General features: G+C 39.4%; 1 protein-coding gene across 3 annotated transcripts in view; it reads right to left on the bottom strand.

Annotated features, from left to right (window-relative positions):
- TMEM255B (transmembrane protein 255B) overlaps positions 1-17,351 on the bottom strand; it is a 39,322-nt gene that overhangs the window by 21,661 nt on the left and 310 nt on the right. For 2 of the 3 annotated variants that reach the window (XM_072133058.1, XM_072133059.1), the window contains exon 2: positions 957-1,099. In XM_072133058.1, the coding sequence (XP_071989159.1) occupies positions 957-1,099 (143 nt within the window). Of the gene's footprint in view, positions 1-516; positions 551-956; positions 1,100-17,351 lie in introns of those variants that run through there. The other variant, XM_072133061.1, reaches the window with a different exon arrangement.

Genomic DNA, 17,351 nt, shown 5'->3' with positions numbered 1-17,351 from the left:
GTATATGATTCATCAATGATAAAATACCAATCTTTGCTTAGACTATATTAGCAGATCCTTATCTTTCAGGTGTACTAAATGTCCAGCCTGATTGTTAGATCTTTTTTCATTTGGTTGACAAGTTTGAGTTTGTTAGACATTGCGTCCTTTGATGTACTTTCATTTGTAAACTGCCATGTCTGTTTTAAGTGAAGTAAATTTTAAAAAAATGTTTAGAAATGCGTAACTTCTATTTAAAGGGGTATTCCGGGAATATGAATGTCTGACACAAAAACCCATGATGATATAAATAAATGAATACAACAATACTCAATGTCATTAGTCACAAAATGGAGCTTAAATAGTTTGATTTTATGATCTACAAAATTTATGGCCTCTCTAAAGTAGGTGGAGTTATCAATAAGATGGCCGCCACTGGAAACTACAAGTTCCATGATCCTTTAGTTCTCAGTAACTCCTCCTCCCTCTTATGCTCTGCTCCCGGTGATGATGTAACAGGTTTTCTTGCTCTGTTACCATAGTAGTGATGTGCAACTGCCATCACCACAACACTGACCATACTGGATGCACTGCAACCAACCGACTACAGCCAAACTTAGTGGTGATCACATGACCTGCCCAGGCAGGTGCAGGACATGTGATGTGGACATGTGACCAGCGTCCATCTTCTGTTCTGAGACGGACCGCGCGGAGGAAATTAACGGACTGATTAAAGGGCCAGTAGTATTTTAATTCTTCATTACAGTCCATGTCATCAGCATTTTCTGCTAAGGGGAGCTAAATTTTAAATAACAACTAATTACACATTAGCTTATATTTTGAGTGCCCATGTGCATACGAATTATGCTGATTCCTGGAATACCCCTTTAAGTTATAACCACATACATATTCATTGCATGATTTTTATTAAAATAGAAGATTTCATAAGAAGTAATAATAAACAGAAGCATGCTTACAATTATCCCTGGATAATAACCTCCAACAGTTATATTTTCTGTTCTTGTGGTTGCAGTCAGGCCAATGGTCAATATAAAAAGAGACACCACTAGCAGAGAGATGGTAAACCACAGAGCAGTCCGCTTCCTTTTACCAAAATGGCCTAAAATGAAATGATAAGAGATTTAAGTAAAATTAATAAAAAATCATTTCTGCAGGGGAATACATTGACACTATTGTGCACCAGCTATCTATGATTAGTTTCCATCTATATATTCATATTTTGTGCTCTTTAGGCCCAAAATTATTACAAACTGATTGCTGGAAATTACTACTGAATTTTTAAAAAACATTTTTTCGTAAATGAGCATGATAGATAATATTGTGGTAGATTTTCTTATCTATGGCTGTATTTGTGAATTAACCGCTTCCTTCTCATCCTGGATCCCTTAGGAATGCACAGTACTGCATAGAGAAACTTACTTCTGGTTCACATATAAGCTAGTAAGTCAGTTGAAGAGTCTAATTGATGGTCAGATAACATAGCTGAGGACCAGAAGAGGGTAAATAACTCATACCAATACCTCCATCAGTAATATAAACTTCGTTTTAATTTATGATATTTTCCAAACAATCAAATTATAGTGGAAGTACTTCTTTAAAGGAAATCTACCACATGGATGCAGTACATGCTGGGGTATGCCTGCTGAAACAGGATCTGTTCACCTCCAATAGATTAGTTTTTGAGTTAATGTTATGCAACGTGGTGATGAAGCTTCACATGCTGTTACACTGTTTCCCCTGCTCTTTCAGCACTCCTCTCTCCCTCTGCCTGCTGTAATCTCACCCAGTGGGAGAAGGGAAATGCTCCTGCACAATGTAACAGCCTATGAATCTGCAGCATGGAGGAGGTCTAGTAACACCACAATAACTCTTCTGCCTAAGTGTAATTTAGATGTGAGGAGGCCATGGATAACAAATATAATAAAATTACCACATTCACAGTGCCTGGTTCTATGAGTAAGTGTCCATGATTTATCATGCTTGTTTTTGATGGGCAATTTCCTTTAATGTAATAATTTAGCAAAAGTATGAGCCTGCCATATTTAATCAATCCAGATGCTTGTACACCACTGCCAATACTTCATATGATTACATTATATAATATGTATGATACAATTATTTATTGAGATTATAAAGTGTAATAATCTTTATTAAAAATATTCCATTAAAATGTCGGGCACATTGGGATAGAGAAGTGGGCCCTATTGATGAGGAGCAGTGGACTGAAGCTTTGGAATTGGTACCAACCCTCTCGCCTAGTGAAACACGCAGGATGTCTCATTTATTTCTTCTACACCGAACATATAGGTCACCACAGTTACTATTCCGCATAGGAGCTATGCCTAATTCAGAATGCCCAAGATGTGGAACTGAAGAGGCAGATATACTCCACATGATGTGGAAATCTGTATTAGAATTGACGCGAAAAGTCTTCTCTGTAACAATAGTACTGAAAATAGACAACCTGACAGAAACTAATAATATTGCAATACAAAGATCTTTATATCAAGCTAGGAAGGTTATAGCGGCTCAATGGATAAGGCCTAGGCCACCGGATAAGAAATAGTTTATAGATCGTTTAAATGTAATAATACAACTGGAGTACAGTATGTATGTGAAGAGAAACGGTGTCTCTAAATTTGAAAAGATCTGGGGCAAGTGGCTAGATACGCCTGGTTTGCCATCAAGCTCCCTTATAAGACTAAGGGCAAGTCTAGAATACCAATTATCATTGGCTAAATGAGTAAGGATAAGCTTAGGTCTACTTTAGTGTGAGAAAGACTGAACAAGACCTACTTGGTCTTCAAAGAGCTTGGTCTTCAAATACTGTTATTAAGCATATACAATACTTCACATTGTGAACCTTGTATAAGACAAAAGATACAACTGTAACTCTTTTGAAATACTTTCACAAGTGCAATTCAATATACTGAAATACTGTATACAATCAGAGTCTATTGTAATAATATGTACATACTTCCCTCCAAGTTGTACTTGTTGGGTGTGTTGTTATTATAAATAAAAAGTTCAATAAAAATATCTGATTTAAAAAAAAAAAAGTGTAATAATAAAGTACCATATATATTTGAGTATAAGCCGACCCAAGTATAAGCCGAGACCCCTAATTTTACCACAAAAACCTGGGAAAACCTATTGACTCGAGTATAAGCCGAGGGTGGGAAATGCATTGGTCACAGCCGCTCCCCCCCCAGTATATAGCCGGCAAGCCCCCAGTAATATATAGCCAGCAGCCCCCCAGTATATAGCGAGCCCCTAGTAGTATATAGCCAGCCAGCCCCTGCCCCCAGTATATACCCTGCCAACCCCTGCCACAGTACATAGCCAACCAGCCCGTGCCCCAGTATATAGCCTGCCAGCCCCTGCCACAGTATATAGCGTGCCAGCCCCTGACCCAGTGTATATAGCCTGCCAGCCCCTGTGCCCCAGTATATACCCTGTAGCCCCTGTGCCCCAGTATATAGCCTGCCAGCTCCTGTGCCCCAGTATATAGCCTGCCAGCCCCTGTGCCCCAGAACACAGCCTGCCAGCCCCTGTGCCCCAGTATATAGCCTTCCAGCCCCTGTGCCCCAGTATATAGCCTGCCAGCCACTGTGCCCCAATATATAGCCTGCCAGCCCCTGTGCCCCGGTATACAGCCTGTCACCCCCTGTGCCCCGATATATAGCCTGCCAGCCACTGGGCCCTGGTATATAGCCTGCCAGCCCCTGTGCCCCCTTAGGGAGCCGGATCCCTGCCCCGTTGATTGAAAAAAAAAATACTCAAAACTCACCTTTCCGGCAGCCCCCTCGGGTGTTCTCGGATCAGTGCGGTGCACAGCGCAGCATCAGCATGCAGCGGCGGCTAACCTCAGTGCCTGTGACATGGCACGGACCTGTCGCTGACTGATGCATCGCAGAGAAGACCCGAGGAGGCTGCCGGGAGTTTTGATAAAACTGTAATTCTATCATAGCATAGCGATCACAGCACAAGTTATGATTATCACAAACTCACTTGATAGGAGATGAATGCTTTATCTATACTATATATCGTACAATGGCAGAGACCCCAATCATTGATTACAACTGGGGCCCCTACTTGAATACAGTAGTCATAGCACATGTGTGTTATTGCTCCATCTATCTCACAATGAGAAGCCAAACACAGGCGGTCACCTACTTAAGAACACCTGATTACGGCCGACCCCTAGTTACAAACAGACCTCTGGATGTTAGTAATTTATTATACTTTAGCCTTAGACTACAATAAACAGCTATATCAGTTATCAAATGTGTCTGAAACTAAGATTTATTGTTAATCCTGGTTCTTATGACAACAAAACATTTTTAAAATCCATTTGTCATAGAGACCAAAAAAATGTTGACTGGGGTTACAATTATAAAATACAGTTCCGACTTACATACAAATTCAACTTAAGAACAAACCAACAGAACCTATTTTGTATGAAACCCGGGGACTGCCTGGAAAAATGGAAAAAAAAAGCTCAACCATCTAACAGCAGGAATATGTGGCTTCCAAAAAGTTATCTACAATTATACAAATCATACTGCTGATGGTATGGTCAAACTCTGACTTTCTATAGATCCATTCTGCAACATCCCCAATTCAGGCTGGTGCTGGTGGTTTTGCAAAGGTGTAGTAAACATTTTGTAGGTCCTTTAATACAGAAAGAGCTTCATTAAGATAACCTGTCTTTATTTTTGTTACTGTCTTTATAGGGACACCACAAAGAAATCAAGGACATTTTTTTCTGCTTCAAGAAAACAGATCACCCTGTTCCCCTGCTTCATTTATTCTGGGAACATGGGCAGATTCCAGGAATATCCAGAGAGTAAAAGAAGAGAATCTCTAAGACTAAATTGTGTGTGTTAGGGTCTAATACTGCCACCATGGGGTTAAAGAGTGTATATTGCACTATACTATATTATTAACCCCTTAGTGCATCATGAGTTAGCTAAACATCATGATGCAGTTAAGGATGTATTTAGAGGGATCATGATCTGAGCCCTTTTCATTAAATGATTGGTGTTTACTGCATCATGAAGCAAACATCCACCCTAACACCTGCGGTAGGTTCTTGCACCGCTTGTGGTCGTTAACCATTTAAATCATGCCAGCAAAGCCATTGTCGGCAGCACATGCAGGCCCCCATCTTAGATGGCATCCAGGGGCAACGATCCCTTGCCATAAGACTCCAGGGCCTGTCATTCAGCACAATCTGTACACTGCAATGCAGTGTATGTCACAAACTATCAGACCCCCAGGTTACTAGAACATTAACACCATACTCCTGTATTGCAGTATATTGCATTTTTACATTGTATTAAATCTAATGCGCCACTAGCGCATTGTATCAAATCTCCAGAAGCCATACAGCCTCTTCTCTGACAAAGACCCGAGGATGTTATGGCAACCGATCGCTGCTCCCAATGACGTCACGGGGGAGCAGCAATTTCAACAAAAGTGCGGGCTTTTAAATGCCACGCCGGCTCTTCCTGTTTCAATCATCTATGTATGACATGGGCTCACCCATGTACGGCGCAGAGCACGAAGAAGTTAAAACCTAGTTTAAAATACAGTAAAAAACCATGTAAGTAGTGTCCCGGAATTGATATAAAAATAACCCAGCATTGCAAATGTCCTCTGTAAAAATGATTCTTCCCGGCAGTGAACCCCATAAAGAAAAATTGCCTAAAACATCTTTTTTTGCCATTTTGCAACACATATAAAAAAAATTTTTTTAAAGTGACCAAACGGTCTTACCACAGTATGAAAAAGTTATTGGCATAAGAATATGGCAGAACTAAGAAATAGTTTTTGTACAAAAGGTTTCATGTTTTTAAAATCTATTAACATATAATAAAATGTATGTATAAATTTGGTGTCCCTGTGATTGTGCTAAAGAATAAAGGGGAGGTCATTTGGAACATACAGTGAACGCTGTGCATACAGTGCCCACAAGAAAATGCATTATTCCTCCAATTTTAACGCTTCTTTCCACACACAGCAGAGGATAGTCAATACTGATACTAAAAAGTACACTTTGTTACTCAATAAACAAGCAATCATATAGCTCTGAACACATAAAATTTAAAAAAGTTTTGGATTTTTGAATGTACAGAGTCAAAATGGAAATCCAAAAACTAAAAAAGGGCTGTGGCATTAAGGGGTTAAAGTTTGAATGATGCTTTGTAATTTATTGTTAAGGTCACCTGGCACAGAGGAATATAGTATCCCCCACCACCTCTAATTGGGTGTGAACTCAGTACCTTCTAGAATGGGTGAAACCAAAGGTAATAAAGGGCCTAGGTCTGAATCTACAACCCCATGGCAGGATATAAGCAGAGGATATCTTGCCGGCCAAAGTGTGCAGAAAGTAAGCAGGATCCATGGGTCCGGCAAAAGCTTTAAGTAGCATTTCTACCTCACTACCTGGGAAACCATGTTCACACTGCCTATTGTCATTGTATTGACTACAAGATATTACTAAATATGAACATTTTATTCTACTATTTCCAGAGTTCTTGTGCTCTGTCACACTTCACCATAATGGGCCTGACACACAACATTATAAAGGGGCAACTAATAGGGATTGCCTCCTGGGAACTACACCACAGTGTGACCCCCTCCTTAAAGAATCTGTCAGCCCTCATATGAGTGAGTGAGATACCACCAAAGGAAATAAGCTACTTTTTGGCCACCACCACTTTCTCTCCAACACTCCTGCAATTCCTGGAGGGGCTCTGCCCATGGATTGTATGTTCACCAGTGGCGTAACTAGGAGAGACAGGGCCCCCTAGCAGGCTACCGCATGGGGCCCCCCTTCCCACTTAAAAAATATACATATTAGTATACTCAAACATGCAAGTTGCAATCACATATAAATACACTCATGTGCATATACACATACAATGCCATATGCAACATACTCACATACAGTGTGTACAGACACCATATACAAATCACAGATACTACATATATACATCACAGTATATGTTATACACATATTATGCTGGACATGTGCAGTACAATATAGATATAATGGTGCACATCCTTCATTCTTTATTGTGTCAGGTCAGATGACGGGGCCCCCTGACACTGTGGGCCCCATGGCTGCTACCGCTGTAGTTACGCCCCTGATGTTCACCTCTTATGACCACAACCTTATCATCCTGTGAGCAGAAAGAGTTTATGGAGATTTTATAAGCGTCTACTGAAGATCTCTGAATATCAGGGTTTATGCCAGATTCTTTCATGAATGTATTTTAATTACCGGTAGATGAAAAATGTTCCATAATGTGGCCTTCATTGCAGTATATTTTAATTTTTCAATTCCTTTGGGATTCCTACTGTGGGTGCCCTATTATAGCTCTGTACAAATCTTTATAAGACCTACAGAAATTTTTTAAAAATGAAGATTTTTCTTCAGAAACCATGGTCCATGGGTTGTGTCTGTTATTGCAGCTCAGTTCCATTTAATAGAATCGGATATAGCTGCAATAATATACCGGTATATCCTAATCTTATTCAACCGTATACAATGTATTAAACTAATCAACAATAAAACATAAATACCAAATGATATTGAAAGAACATTTTTATTGTCAAACTCTAAAACTAGGATAACATAATAATCCATTTATATTTGATACTTTAAAACCTAAAGTGTTTCAGTGCTTGAAATAAATGATCAATAGTTACAACATAAATAGTCACCCAGGGATCTTAAAGCAATTTTTCTGGCGACGTGATATATTTTTATCTAGCTTAAGGGCACAAATAAAATGGCTTCGGTCACAGGACAAGGGGATAGACTGTGTCAGTCTTTGGATAATTGAATTTCTCTGAGATACACAGGAATTATATTTCCTTTAAATGATATAATGCTTATAAGTCAAGATAATTGGAAACCTTGGGAGCTCTGTAGGACACTTGTTCAGTGAGATGTAAGTAAAATCATTTCATTAAAGGACCAGGTTCTAGGCATGTCAACACTCAGTGATTTGTTGTATGAGCACATGAAGAGACTTCAGAGGACATCTGCTGATTATACCGCTGCTCCACTTCTTCAGTCAAATGCTACGTCTTTCTGAAGGTTTCAGTACTACTTTCATAAAGGTCATCATGTCTAAACCTGGCATGTTTGACATTTTTTAAATAGAATTGTATTCTTTGGATTCAAAGACCATTCGATTTGGACACCAAATTTAACCCCTTAATGACATTTTGCACCTTCCTGACACAAGCCTTTTTTGGAAATCTGACATGTGTCACTATAAGTGGTCATAACTTTGGAACGCTTTAACATATCCAGGGGATTTTGTGATTGTGTTTATGTGACAAATTGTAATTCATGTGGGTTCAGAAATTTAAGCAAAATATTTAGTATTTATTTATGAAAAAAATTAAACTGCAGTGAATATTTTAACAAAATGATGTTTTCCAAATTCAACATTTTCTACATTTTTGAAAGTTAGTCATATCACCAAAATAACTTGATAACTAACATTTTCCATATATTTGCTTTAACTTGGAATCACTTCTTGTATGGGGGTCACAGTAGAGGGAAAGAGGGATGTTTGCCTTTTAGAAGCATGTGTCAGGATGCATTTGGAGAACCCTAGTTGTGCAAAACAGAGGAGAACCCAAAAAGGGACCCCAATTTGGTGCCTATTATGTGATATCCAGTTTGTGCCACTGTGAAATTTTGTCTCTTTTCTGTGTCCTTCCTTTAGAAGAAGACTTGAGGAATTCACCGGGAAAATGTTGCCCTGGCACAACATCGGGAACATCTAATCCAGAGCTACTAGGGCCCTGTCCTTCTTGTCCAAATATTAGTGCCTTAATCACCACCTCTTGAAAATGGAGATATGATACCGCATGACCTGCATATTGGAAGAGTTGTACAGTGCCATCTCAATGTATACAGCCAGCTTTTTATACCATATCGTGATACGTCATATGTATGTCTTCAGCACATGATCTGATATATCAACCCCACCCATGAGTAAAAGCAAAGATACCTATTTTTGCCACAAAAAAATGGGATAACTTATTGACTTGAGTTTAAGCCTAGGGTGAAAAATGCACCAACTACTCTTTCATAAAATGTCCAGATGAGCTACCCCTCATCAGTAAAATGTTCTTCAGAACCCTCCTTTAAAATACCTGGAAGGGAGCCAGGTGAAGTTTAAAAGTCATTGGTTTTATAGAAACTATTTGGATTATGCTTTAATATGTATGTGTAATCCAGGGCACTACTAAAAATGACCCTTTGGTGACAGGTTCCATTTAATTTATGTGGGGACAATCTAAAAGGGTGCCTAAACCTTGGTAACACTAAGGAGGGTACTTGTAACGCTGGGGACGGATTCTGCCTCTGGTCACTTTCCCAGTTGCAGGCCTACATTCAGCCGCCATGTCCGAACATGCTCTAGCTCCTTTAAGGCACAGACGACGCCTCTTTCTCCTTCTTAAAGGACTAGGGCTTTTCCAAACTAGGCTGTCCCAGCCTATCAGCGTGCACCTCCAGCCATATACCCTAGCATGCCCTGTTCTGTGCCTGAGCAAAGGTTCCTAGCTTGCGAGTCCCGCTGTATGGTGTTTGTTTCTGTTTGCAACCCATGTGTAACCCCTGTCTTGTTCATGACTCTGATTTGATCTGCACTCCCTGGTATATGATCAGGGTTTGTTTCTTGAACCTGTGCTGCCTGCCATGACTCTCTGCCTGTCCCTGGATTCTGATTGTCTAATGCCTTCCTTGCCTGACCCCTTGGTACCACGTACCGATGTCTCTGTGCCCGCTGGGACAGCTGCTATCTATACTGGTTCCACCACAAGAGGTAGTGGCCTTGCAATCTCTCCACAGCGAAGTCCAGATCCCTGTATAAAGGTAAAAGGGTGAATACCAGAGAGGTCCGGGAATAACACCCTAAGTGTGAACAGGGCCGATACTAGCATTTTTGCTGCGAAACTTGAAAATGCTTCCCCCCCACGTGCTCCCGATGAGGCTACCTCTCACACTAGCAGTCAGTCAGTGACACAGACATTAGTGACATCTAGTATCTAGTACCTTACAAGTACTGATCTGCTCCGTGAGGAAGAGGACTTCTTTACGATTTCTCCCGACCATGGTTTATCTCTTCTGAATTCATAGTCAAACATCTTCAGCTCTATCTAGCACAACTTGACACTGCACCCCTAAAAAGCCACAGTCACTTACAGTATAATGGATCGTGTTTCTAAATATAAATTATCCACTAATCCCCACATAAAACATCCTTTATATAGTCCCCCGAATAAATATGTACGTACAGCACCCAAAATTATATATACCACACCCCGTGAACTAAAGGACCCAGCTTATTTATATACACACCCATTTTATTTATATACAGTTCCCTAATTTATTCATAACAGACCCCATACACATACTCCCAAATTAAATGATATACAGTACTCCATATAAGGTCACTTAGTTTAATCCAGCCCCTATATACAGATATGCACTACATACACAGCCTTCCCCCCATACACTGTATACACAGCCTGCCCCCCCATACACTGTATACACAGCCTTCCCCCCATACATTGTATACACAGCCTGCCCCCCATACACTGTATACACAGCCTGCACCCTCATACACTGCATACACAGCCTGCCTACCATACACTGTATACACAGCCTGCCCCTTATACACTGTATACACAACCTGCCCCAGTTATAAAGATAGCAAATCAGCTACTTACCTCCAGTTACGTTCCCACACAGCCGCTACCTGGGTTCTCCAGAGCAATAGAGTGGCGCAGCCTAACAGGCCTGCACCGTTCTGTATATAAATTGCGTCTGTGTTTTTAAAGAAACAGACGCAATTAATCACCCAGGATGCCGCTCCATTTAGGACTTGAACATCTGCCGCCTAAGGCGGCCCCAAGTGTGTGGCCCATAGTCAAACCAGTTATATAGCAAAGTGGGTTCACAATCCACTGCTTGCTTCAGTACTAATCCCAAGACAGAGCAAATTAGTGGGTGTTGCTTTTAAAAGGTAGGGGACAATAAAATTTTAAGATGGCAGAAGTTGCACTTGATGGTATTAAACTTTGAGGCCAATTTTGGTCAAAAGGGGGCCATGTTAGGATTGTCACGGGGCCCAGTAAACTGTAGTTATGCCACTGTCTCTAGGTAAGTGTAAACATTTATTTTATGATATAGGGTGATATGGGACACTAAACCACAGGTTCACAACGACCTGTAATTGGTTTAGTGTCCTAAATCAACCCAACAGCTACCCTTAAAAGTAGATTTACAATTCAGAGGTTCTGCAAACCCCCAGCCAACTTTAGTCTTCATGCATTGACATGCATTCCCTAGACCCAGATGCTGCAGTAGCTACTGTGGGTTCCTACTTAGCTCATTTATTTTAAATGAAAGGCCAGTCTATGTGAAAGATTTTTTGATCTTAGGACATACAGAATTGTAAAAGTAGCAAGATTACAAATGAAATTACAAATTAAAACTGCCCCAAGAGTCAGACAATGCATGTAAAGGCTGGAGAGGGCTACGGTGATTTAAAGGGGTGTTCCCATCTGGACATTTATATTTAGTTTAATCAATCTTCCATATATATTTATTCAGCTGGATGTTATTAAAAAGTATCTTACTGTGTGAAGATAATTTTCTATAAATGTAGCCATGTTGTCCCTTAGAAACAAGATACCTGTCGTCGGATATGACCACCATGTCAAACTGAGAGTGATGGCCACAAATGCTCGATTGAGACCTGTCTGACCACCTAGATTTAGCTTTCATTACCACAGGACGACTGTGGGAAATGCAGTAACTCCTGACTATTTCATATGCAAAAACTATTTGTTTCTTTGTGCAATCACTTCAGCAGCAGTGGTTGTATCCAAAGACAACAATTTTGTTTCTAATGTACAACATGGCTACATTCGATTAAATGTAAATGTCCAGATGAGAATACCCCTTTAAGGAAACTAATGCTAAAAACGAAAAAAAAAAAACAAATACTGTCTTAATTAAATATCCAAGAAAACAGAGGCTCATGTCCTAGCTTATGTTACTGTTGAATGAAAGCTAGATGAGGAGATATTTTAGTTATTGCCTTTTCTACATGGTTGGTTCACAATAATGACAAGATTTGTATTTTAGGAACTGTTTAACATTTAAACTTTGGACATTAACCCCAAACCTAGAAAATGAGGGGGATAGTAACCTCCTCTCACTGTATCTCCAACGAAATTGTTCAGGCACGTCCAAAATCACTGTGACATGAAGATCTTGTAGCCTTTGGCATGAGATGAGGACTAGTTTACTACTGTGACACCGGGGGATATGGGTGGTGTTTAGGTGTTCTTTTAGGACTGGGATTGATTTGTTTAGATTTCTACAGATGTTTCACTTTTTTATATGTCTGTTTGAAAATGCTTGAAAATCTAAATAAAAAACTTACACTGAAAAAATACTTGATAAAACTACATAAAGGGGGGTATCAGAAGTGTCTGAGATCAGAACTGTTTTAATCCATGGCAACCAATCAGAGCTCAGCTCTAATTTTTAAAAACAGGTGTTGAAAGCTGAGCTCTGATTGGTTGCTGTACGCAACTAGAACAGTTCTACTTTCAAACACTTCTAATAAATCTCCCCAATGCAGTCTGCCAAACACTGTTCAGAGAGGTGTAATGTTTGTAGTCACCATAAATCTGCCAATTGAAGAATGACCCACAACTTCTCAAAAGGGATTAGGTCTGGCCTCTGATAGTATACAGTACATATAGTTATACTCACTACAGCTTGGCATAAGCCAAAATTGCAAGCAGAAGCCATGCGGGTTATCAACGTGACTTCAAATCACATGGTAGAGGATATAAATATAGCAAAATCTAGGTCTCACATCAAAACAATGACTTAAGATTTAAAGGAAACCTACCATTTCAAATGGTAGGTGTAAGCTGTAAACACCGAGCACCAGCTCAGGGTGAGCTGGTGCCGGTGCTTAGTTTCGTTAGTGTTAAAACCACGGTATTGCGGTTTTAACACTTTTTAAACTTTATAGCAGAAACTGCTTCGGCGCTGCGTGCGCACGATCGTGCGCGCGTCTACATAGGAAACGCCGCAGGCGTCGCGCGCAGCGCCGAAACATCTTCTGCTATAAAGTTTAAAAAGTGTTAAAACCGCGAGACCGCGGTTTTAACACTAACGAAACTAAGCACCGGCACCAGCTCACCCTGAGCTGGTGCTCGGTGTTTACAGCTTACACCGACCATTTGAAATGGTAGGTTTCCTTTAACAAGAAAAAGATGTGTCAAAATATGACCCCCAAAATGTAAAACAATTTTATTTTACCAGAGAAAAAAAACATGTAAATGCACAAATGAAAGTGTACACAATGCACATCCAGACCATAGTTCCATGTACCCCCAAGTCTAATGATGAAAAACATACACATGTAATTACACAAATGAATTTATTAATACATAATATCACACATATGCGTGTGTTAAAGGGGTTGTCCGAGTTTTGAAAAATAATATATGTCGCCGGGAGCGGGCTGCCTAAAACAATAACGCTGTACTTACCTTCCGGTGCCCTCCCGTATCCAGCGCTGCTGTCGTTCCGGTCCGGACGCCATGTAAACAAACATGGCCGCCGGAGCAGCGCTGCATTCAGCTTCCGGCCGGACCCGACAACCTTCCGGCCCCCATACGCAATGCTGTGTATAGGGACGGATAGGCGTACCCGGCCACGGCCGGAAGCTGAATGCAGCGCTGCTCCAGCGGCCATGTTTGTTTACATGGCGCCCGGACTGGAGCGACAGCAGCGCTGGATACGGGAGGGCACCGGAAGTTAAGTACAGCTTTATTGTTTTAGGCAGCCTGCTCCCGGCCACATATATATATATTTTTTTTTTAACTCGGACAACCCCTTTAATTCAACATCTCTCATCTAAAAAATAATTCAAAATAAAAGATTCATAAATAAACAGGTGCCTTGTCCACAAGTACAAGAGCTAAATATAGAGTAAAGAACCTACAGAAACCTAGGCTAAAAGTATTGGTAACAATGCATAATAAAGATTGGGGTGCCCCAGATCCCAGGCAACGCCTTGAATATATAGTGCTGAGTCTCATAAAAAAAATAATTTCACAGACTTTCACTGCTATATTTTCAGTGCTCTTTCTTTCCTGCCTTTTGTATTGTCACAGAACCAGGATATGTGGAACATTAGGGGTGCAGGCAGCACTGCTATGTTATGCAGGGCTATGCCAACACATTTCACCCATTTTCACTCATTTTTCCTATGCATTTAATGCATAGGAAAATACATTTTATCAGGCATTTTGAGACATTAGTATGTTTATGATTTTGTTTGTTTATCCCCTTTTTGACTAAGCCATTTTAGGGCCTTAGGACCAGGCCTGACTTTTTAAATTTGCCCTTTGTCATTATAGGAGGTTATACCTTTGTAACGCTCTAACATATCCAGGGGATTTTGAGAATGTTTTTCCTCACACATTGTACTTCAAATTAATAGAACAATGTTGATTATATATTTGTGTTTAGTTATGAAAAAACGGAACGCAAACTTGATAACATGATGTTAATTAACATGAGGTGAACGCTCATGCAATGTAAACTCAATTGGAATATTACTGCAAAGGTGGTGTAAACATAAACGATGTAAAAGTATCTACATTACATTTATAGAAACAAGACATTTACATGGTGTTTGCACAAGCATCATATTTATGTTTGCCTTACTATTGTTGGTACATGGCAATTGCATGGCATTGTGTTTATGTAGTGTTTACATTGTGTCGACAATTAGGTTTACATGGTGTTTGCAGTTACTTTCTGTTTGCATAGTGTTGGCAGCGCATTTACATGTCGCATTTACATGGCGTTTGCCTTTATGCTTAAATGCATTTGCGTTTACATGGCGTTTACCTTGTGTTTACATTGCATTTCTGTTTACTTTGCGTACCTGTTTACAATGCATTTGTGTTTACACTGTGCTCACATTTACACTGTTTTGCATCCTGGTCGCATTGTAATTTGTAACAATGCATTTTTGTAAACACAATGTCAACACAATACTAGTTGAATGTGTAGTGTATAAACATAGCCTTTAGATGAACATAGAAAAAAATCACAGATCACTACTGAAAGTATGAGAGAAGATTAGCATAACACAAGCCTTCAGCTCCATTCCCTGCTCATTTTCATACTTTGGACCTGTGTAAGGTGTCATTTTTTTGCAGGACATGCTGATGTTTTCATTTATATCAATTTTGGACCTAGATGATCATTTTTTCTTCAAACAGTTATGGATGGAAAAATGGCAAAACATTTCTTTACTATTTTTTCAGGCCCCCAGGGGAACTTTAATCCTGGGGGATCTGATTGCTCATACAATATACTTCAATACTGCTGTTTTACTGCTGATCTGTAATAGTCTGGCAGGTTATTAGAGATCAATATCCATGACAGGCCTACAAGTCTCTATGAGACTGTAGGCTGCCATGGTAACTAATCAGCACCCTCTGATGACTTCACAGGGGGTGGGGCTGCTCAGCCATCAAGATGGTGGCCCCACCAGTTATACTGTTAACGTTTAAATGCTACAATCTTTGACAGTACCGACAGTGGCAGGGTACAGCCACCGTGTCTGGAGAGAGTTCAGCACATGAACTCTCTGCATACAACCCAGAACCATGACGTTATAGTATGTCATGGTGTGCGGAGGGAATAATACAAAATACTGCAGAACTATATCATTCCATGATAATTTGAAAATACTTTTTCTATATTAAATTCTATAATACAGATCCCTGATTGAAATGCCGGGGTAAGTAAAGGTTTCTTGTAATTTTTACACTCTCTGGGGCCCATGTAGGACATTTCAGCTTCTTTTACCATTTTTCAACCGGTGAAAGAATATTTAATTTCTACCTAAAACATGTGAGGCATTTAATACAATGACTTCACTTTTCACTTTGATTATAACATATACATTTGTGCCACTGTAATTCATGTATTGTATTATTCTGATACATTTTCCTACTTTCTTTCATTTCAGTATTACTTGCAGTCATGGTGTAAGCGATATGTTGAGGTAACACTATAGTAGACGTTTTACTGTTACCATTGTGTGATTGTTAAATAATTAACTAACTATCTGATCACTATGTTTAGATGACTGTGCCTATATGAGCAAGTAGTATTTCTCTTATCATACAGACATCTAAAACGTAATGCATGTTTTTGATAGTCATTGTTTTTCAGTACTGTGTTAAAGTAAGTACCAATACCAATTTTAGCTGGGTTGGATTTTGCAGTTTATTGTAGACATACAGATATACATTTGAATGGTGTTTATAAGTTTATAAACTCCATTTAAATTTTAAATCAACACTGTATGTTGAAATTAAGGCTGTGGTGTCTGCCTTTCTATGGTGGCGCTTCAGAAGAAGATTAGCTGTCATGGTCCAAATGTAGCTAATGCTTTGTTATCATAGCTGAGTATTAGCACTAACAACCAGGATCGGAAAAGCTCTAACCCAGAGTTTTTAACCGGTTATGCACAAACAGCAGTGTCTAAGTGACTTCATAGGGAGGAGGCTGATGGTGTTATATGGCAGCTGGCGGCCTGCAGTACAACTTTTTTACAAGGCCTTATAGAATGCCAGTTCTTATAGTAAGTAGTTTAGTGTATTTATAAGCAATTAAATAATCACGTTAGATGATTGCAATTTTGAACAAATGAAATGTACAGGTGTGTATGCACTCAAAAATGCCCTCACACAGCTATATTTCAAGGTGACAATGCAAAAAAAAAATTCCCTCAAAAGGTTTTCATTGTCAAATGTTCTTTGTTTAAAAATGTACCCAATTCATGTTGAGAAAGAGGAAACTAATTTTCTGTTATTTTTGCTGCACAATATATGTTGGTAAATTGTATGAGTAAAAAAAAAAGGCAGATTTCTGATCTTTACGTACAGAATACTGTAGAGAAAGGTTAACAGAAGTTCATTAGTAGGATATGTGAAACCCAGGATTGTGCTATTACAAACTGTTTTGGCACACACTGTAAAACAGCTAATAATGGGTTAAAAATAAGATGTATAATAAATGGTCAGGTATTTTTTTACTGGATCTCTCTATTTAGAACCCACTGCGTTACAGGTGTACATTGTATATAAGTGCACATTGCAAAAACAAAAACATGTTTTTCCGTAGTTTGTATTATTAACAGCAAAGATATCTCATATACATACGAATATTTAGAGAAAAAAAAATAAAAATAAACCAG

Source organism: Engystomops pustulosus, chromosome 2, assembly GCF_040894005.1.
Source record: "Engystomops pustulosus chromosome 2, aEngPut4.maternal, whole genome shotgun sequence".
NCBI classification, from domain to species: domain Eukaryota; kingdom Metazoa; phylum Chordata; class Amphibia; order Anura; family Leptodactylidae; genus Engystomops; species Engystomops pustulosus.
The sequence above is the reverse complement of the archived record's forward strand: the minus strand, read 5'-3'. Positions and strand labels throughout refer to the sequence as shown.